A 7132-nucleotide genomic window follows, 5' to 3' on the forward strand; every position below is an offset into this window, starting at 1 on the left:
TTCGTGAGGTACGCAGGCGACCTAGCGAAGGACAGGAACGGAATTCATCTCTTCGCCGCGTCGACAGCACTCCATACGCAATGGAATTAATCTCGCATGAAGGCAGGAACAATGGGGAATTGGCGCAGTGTGTGTGTGGTGTAACGTGTGTCTGTATATGCGTATGTCTACATATGTACATATATGTACATGTGAACATGTGCAAAAGTGTGTGTGTTCAGCCTTGAGAGTTTACCTGGCTGTGCCTAGGGGGACGATACACTATACCCCACGACTGATTGATAATGAATTACAGACTGTGCGAGAAACATGAAAAATCGAGCGTTCTGGAAAGACTGTTGTGGTTGTGAACCGAATCTGAAGCCAGTGTAATCAGTTCGGTCGTACAGATCAGGTACTGTACCAGCACGGAAATGTAGTTTCGTATATGGATCCTTTGATATTTGCTGTTACAGAAAGGGGTTGGGAATCCATGAAAATGTTATTTGGATAGTTGCTTAGTAATTCCTGGCAATCAAGATAGAAAAGATAGATAATACCTTACTTGTCATTTCTGTCACAATAAAAAAGAAGAAATTGTTTTTGGTGTGCAGGTCAACAAATAATGAATAAAATGCACAAAAACACACAATAAAACGCAATATATGTGTACAGTATATATATACATATATATGTATATATATATATATGTATATATATATATATATATATATATATATATATATATATATATATATATATACTTTGTAGGACACGTCATGAGAAAACAACAATTAGAAAATACGTGCTTAACGGGGAAAAATAGAAGGAAAGAGGGCAAGAGGAAGACCACGCAGAAAATATGTAGACGGGTTAAGGACATCTGTAGAAGAAATAACAAATGCCATCTTGTTCAGAAGAGCCATGTGCAGACAGGAATACTCTCTGGTGGCCGACGTTCAAGTCGATACAGCATCCCGGTAAGGTATTATATATATATATATATATATATATATATATATATATATATATATATATATATATATATATATATGTATATATATATGTATATGTATATATATATATATATATACGCATACACACAACATTTTATAACTGAGACATCGATAATTAATAATTGGCAACACGCTCTATCGGCGAGCAAACGTAGGAAACGCATGTAGCTCGTACAGATTAAATTAATGTATCGTGTAGAGTGCTGCTTCACCCGATACACATTAAAAAAACGTTGTTGCGGACAGAGAGATAACTACATCACTGTGGCCGGAAATGAACACAAAATAGTACGTAACTGGATTTCTATGGTTCGGATCTTTTCGACGAGGAACCGCAATCGACTGAACACCGTGTGGCAACATCAGACCTTGAGCCGAACGAAATCGTATGGTGTTATCTAAAATGATAATCAGGTTTAAGGAAAGTCAACGCTACGATAGGGAAAATTTTCGACATATTTAAATTAAAATGAAATAAATTCGAAAATATAATTGCATTTAATGAGACCCGCGGAATCATACTGCACGTTTGAACCTGGGTGATGCCAGACTATCTTATTCATCTGGGGTAGGAATGGAACAGTTAATTTACTGTCTCAGAATAGTCGAACTTATAAAATTCTTCGCCATTGAAGTGGCGTCACGAAGTTGAATGAAATAAGCAGGCGGCAGAAACACTAAAAGGAGAAAGTACCATCCGGTGAGGAAGGGGGTTATTTGTTATTGGTATAACTGGCTGAAGAGAGTAAATTGTGACAGACAATGAAGGGTTGAATTCACCCCTTTTCTCTCTCTCTCTCTCTCTACTCTTGACTTTCCACCTCTTCTCTATCTAAGGGGAAACATTTTAAGTCACATAACTTTCCATTATCTAAGCAATCTCTCCATCTATTTGAATACCGATCTATCAGTGCATATGGCTTCCCATTTACTGCATTACTTGTATATTAATTTCTTTTGATTTATTTCTATAGATAATTTATTAATAAGTTTATTTATTACCTTAGTCATTCATCTGTTTATGCATTTATCTCCCGCGTTGTCAGTGGGAGCGAGAGGCCGATGAGCCACTACGGAGGGGTAGGGTGGGGAGGAGGTGGGGGTAGTCTGCGCGCGCTTTGATGCCGAGCACCTCCAGGGAAATTGAATTCAATCACCGACGACTCTGTCCTTACAGACTCCTGCTGCCATCCTCGTCATTTGCTGGGCAGTCTTGAATGTAAAACCACATTCGTAAGTAGAGTTTTATATACATACATACATACATACATATATATATATATATATATATATATATATATATATATATATATATATATATATATATCATAAACACGAAGAACCCACAGCCGAAATAAAAGGAAACATAGAAGAAAATATAACTTCTACATCTCGATTAATAGCTGTAGCCCTCTTCAGGAAAGTACGGGTTACAAGAATTTGCAGACATAAATACAAATGAGAAATGAGTATTTACGTCTGCAAATTCTTGTAACCTGTACTTTCCTGTAGAGGGCTATAGCTCTTAGCCGAAATATAGAAGTTATACTTTCTTCTAAGTTTCCTTTTATTCCGACTATGGGTTTTTCGTGTTTATAAATCACAAATGTGCTACTACATTTTGTCCAAGTGATATGCATATATATATATATATATATATATATATATATATATATATATTATATATGTATACATATATATTGGTATATCTATATATATATATATATATATATATATATATATATATATATATATATATATTGGAAGAAATTGCCCACTGGACTTGCTCAACAGGCACGTCAGGGCAAGATTTAGGCTCGTGGTCAAAATCATGAATTTGAGAAAGACAGATAGGGGACTGAACGTGAAATAGTGGTGGCGAGAGAAGGGGAGAGAGAGAGAGAGAGAGAGAGAGAGAGAGAGAGAGAGAGAGAGAGAGAGAGAGAGAGAGAGAGAGAAAGAGAAGGGAGATAGAGAGAAAGAGAAAGGGAAGGGGAGAAGGAGGTAGAGAAGGTTATAGAAAGACAGAACCAGACACACAGATGTATGTATATATATTGTGTGCATGTATACAGAGAGAGAGAGAGAAAAAAAAAGAGAGAGAGAGTGCAAGAAAGGCAGGAGGAGCGAGAAGGCGATTGGGAAATGCGTGAAAGTGTCCGTTTACCTGCCGTAGATCACCTCCCAGTAACACTACATCATCTTGAGTACACACAGTCGATCACCCTTTTGCAGCCGTGACGCATCCAACCCTTGATCAAATCACCCTGTTTAAGCCAGAATGAAGTCTCTAAATGGGGTCCAGTGCAACAGGAGTCGACCGTTAAAACGTTAATCGATCTAATCTTCGCGTAGCCCTGAATTGATTGAAAACTTGCGGTGTTCATTACCGTTGCGAGTAATGGTGACATAATATTCCTAGTGTGTTGTACATATACATACGTATTTGTAATATTGTTTATCTATTATTGTATATTTAATGTATTATTGTGAGGACCAAGTGTTCATATTAAGCGTGTATGTTTTTCCCGCCAAGTCTGTGCTTGGTGGCGTGGCTTGGCGTCGGAGTCCGTCTTGATTCTGCTTACGAAGCAACCGCACATTTGTTTCTGTAGTGCTTTTTCACATTGAGACTAATACAGTATTTGGCATTGTTGATATGGTTTTATTGGACACCCTGTACAAGCGGAGGATGTCACATCAACAAAGGATGTAGTTTAGGTGCGGCCAGCATAAAGTGATTAATGTCCGCTTTATTTAGGAAAAAATATATTGTTCTGGTATGCATAGGCACTGGCTGCATACTTAAAGATTTTTGTGACATTTTTACGAACCACAGTCACGTAGTATTCTTTTAAAAATGGAGACTAGGATAGAAACTATGGTTATCAGCGATGAAATGCTAAACAATTTAAATTTATAGAAGGAAATAATAGAGAGTAAGAAATGAAAAAAATGGAGAGAGAGAGAGAGAGAGAGAGAGAGAGAGAGAGAGAGAGAGAGAGAGAGAGGGTTGTATGTCGTAAGTAAAACCAATGCTTCTACACTGTGCATGGGAACAGCTTCGCACTGAAAAGGTGATTACTGGTAAAGAAGGGAACGTAGAACTAATAATGTGGAAATTTAAGAACGGCTGAACAGAGAACTTGTGAAAATTAAATGTGATCAACAGCCTTTTATGCGTGGAAATTATTCTCCAATTTCATAAAAAACTACGTGAATCTGCTCCGATGGGGGTGACCTTAAAAGCCCCTAAAACTTTGATTGTATAAAACGTATGAAATAGAGAGCGAGCGAGAGAGAACCATAGGTACATTTTATTCTATTTATATTTTATCGAATTTGTTCGTAGACATATTCGTTTGGCTCCTAGGATTACCCATGAAAATATAATTTATTCCCAATAACCAGACACTGTGTTGACAAAAATACTAATGAAATCCATTTGGAGAAAATGGCGATTTTATCTATTTTTTATTACGTCAGCATGACGTCCTTCTGTACCCCTTTGTAATGGTGAAAATCTTAACAATTGTTTTATCTGCCTAACGCTAGGCGATTTAATTAAGTTAGGTTAATTATGATTACGAGTTGTTTGAAAGAATTGTCCAACTCGATGAGTTAAGACACGGAACTATAGTGGAGGCAGGATAATTATATAATTTAAATCTCTTCTGTTCCGAATAGAATCGCCAGGGGCTAACTCAATTGGGAAATAGTACACTACTAGACTGACGAGTGATGGGGTTAATGGACTAGTCACTTGTACAAAAACCCGTAGGAATCCACACACGTGAGATGGTAGTGTTGTCCGGAGCTGGTTTTGCCCACGCAATTCTCTTCCCACAAGATAAAATATAGGAATACTGCCAAACGTTTTGTTTACTTACAACGGTCCAAAACAGCCATCGGTTCCTATGAGCTGTCAGCCAACGTGCAATCGGTCCGTTGTTCTCGTTCTAGAAATTAGAATGGACAGTTACATGAAAATATCCTAAATTGATCGATAGCTTGTGGGTATTCGGATACGTTTTTTGTAATTAATTGCATTTCAAAAATATAATGGGTTTGATTAATTGGTGGTTTCAGTTATTCAGATACTAAATTATTTCATGATGAATTTACCGGTAGCTAAAAGACGAGTTATATAGCTAATGATTGCCAGAAATATCAAGTCACTCTGATGCATTATTGCGAGTGAGTTGACAATATTTCTTCGATATTAATATTCCATATTATATACGCATAAGTAACACTTCCCTAAACGCATATGTTTGTGTCAACGAACTTAGCTTTGGAGTTCGACAGTTACTTCCTTCTTCATTAACAAAACCCTGCTTTGGCGCCAAATTAGTGTTTGCCGAACGTCAATTTAAATTCTCGCCAAGTTTGTTGGTGTGCTTCAATATACGTTCTATATATTCATGCTTTCTCCAACAAAACCTGAAACTGTTATCTAATGTCTCATTTTCAAATTCATTTATTGGATATTCTATATATATATTCTAGATTCTCAATCGACATTACATACATGTTGATAATATATTTGTTCTATCGGGGTTTACACTATTGATGTTTTCGTGTCTGATAGCGGTGGTTGGTAAGCCTGGAGCAGATGGCTCTGACGTCACGGCCGACGCACACCGAGCTGCTTCCACCATACCGACACCAGTGTGGATCATCTGGTGTTGATGTGGACGTCAGCGGAGCGAAGGACTTTGTTTTATGGTGTATTTTTCATACTTGTAATATATCAAGATGAAGATTGTACCCACAAGTACACCCACCTCACAACCAGCCAGTGGACTAAAGCTGGGTATAGTGAGATTAGGAAGAGCAGCAGGAAAGGTGAGATTGGTGCCAGCGTGATATTGAACGATACTCGCACAGACAAACCGACAGATAATTTGTCCCCAGACCTATATTCTTTTTATTATTAGGATGTATCCGTGGTACACGGGCCATCGATGTTGAAAACTGGAGGGTTCTGTGTATAGTTTTTTCCACTTTTCGAGGGAACCTACGATGTGACGCCAAGTTACTAAAGTTTCGCTTGATTTTGTGTATGCTTTTGCAGTCCTGCCCCTGGAATGCCATGCACAGGCAGAGATTTTGAGGTCATGTGCATGGACGTAGCTTAGCTTTTACGTTTCAAGGTGGTTGCCATCGTCGACTAGGATAAAGCCGCTGAAATATGTTTAAAGCCTCACACAGTTTGTTAGTCAGTCTTGTATGTCTCGATGCAATTATATCTATGTATATAGTTGTTTGACATTTACGGCTTTGGCGAGTGCCAACACTTCGTATGAGCAAAGAACTTCACATCATCGTGTATTTGTAATTAGATGAAATTTCGGGGATGTGTGTTTGTGTATGTGTATTTTATGAAAGAAAGGAAAGGCAATCTTTTGAGTCAACTTTATGTATGCTTTAGCCTGTTAGTAATAGAAATAAAGTTATCGTGGGATTGAACAAGCACGCATAGAAGTACGGCCTCGCAATTACAAAATATTGAGAAGGAATGTCAGCAAATTGTATACAAACATAAGGTCTGCACTGGCAAAGATGGATTTATTAGATTGTATCTGTGTATAACCTTTTCCCTTATATTACAGTTAGGAAAGTTCACATTCAAAAGTGGTTTTGTTACATATATTTTCAACATTTCTCCTACATGATTTGTCATTCTCCTTCTTTCTTCTCCCTCCAGTTTTCTTTCATTTTACGGTCCTCGCCCCCCTCTCTCTGTCTCTCTCTCTCTCTCTCTCTCTCTCTCTCTCTCTCTCTCTCTCTCTCTCTCTCTCTCTCTCTCTCTCTCTCTCTCTCTCTCTCTCTCTCAATCTGTGCGTGTGTGTGTGTGTCTGTGTCTGTCTTGTCTGTCTTGTCTGTCTGTCTGTGTACATACGTCTTTCTTTGCCTTTCTCTCTCTCTCATTGTCTTTGTCTATCAGACTCTTTCCTTTCCATTCTTCCTTTCTTCCCTACCTTTCTCTCTTCCTTTCTCTCTTCCCTCCCTCTCCCTCTCCATCACCAGTTCCTTCTCTCTTCTTCTCATTTCTTCTCTCTTCCCTCTCTCTCCCTCCCGTTTTCCTGTCCCTTTCCCTCACAATCTCTCTTTCAACTCCCCCCTCTCTCTCT

General features: G+C 38.2%; 1 protein-coding gene across 2 annotated transcripts in view; it reads left to right on the forward strand.

The window, feature by feature from the left end:
• Positions 1–5664: 5664 nt before the first annotated feature.
• LOC143021831 (zinc finger MYND domain-containing protein 19-like) overlaps positions 5665–7132 on the forward strand; it is a 188873-nt gene continuing 187405 nt past the window's right edge. For both annotated transcript variants that reach the window (XR_012966011.1, XM_076179598.1), the window contains exon 1: positions 5665–5843. Coding sequence is in view for 1 of the 2 variants with exons in the window: in XM_076179598.1 (XP_076035713.1) it covers positions 5754–5843 (90 nt within the window). In the remaining variant the exon portion in view is untranslated. The remainder of the gene's footprint in view (positions 5844–7132) is intronic.

Source organism: Oratosquilla oratoria, chromosome 43 (assembly GCF_046742065.1).
Source record: "Oratosquilla oratoria isolate Oo_2021 chromosome 43, ASM4674206v1, whole genome shotgun sequence".
Taxonomy (NCBI): domain Eukaryota; kingdom Metazoa; phylum Arthropoda; class Malacostraca; order Stomatopoda; family Squillidae; genus Oratosquilla; species Oratosquilla oratoria.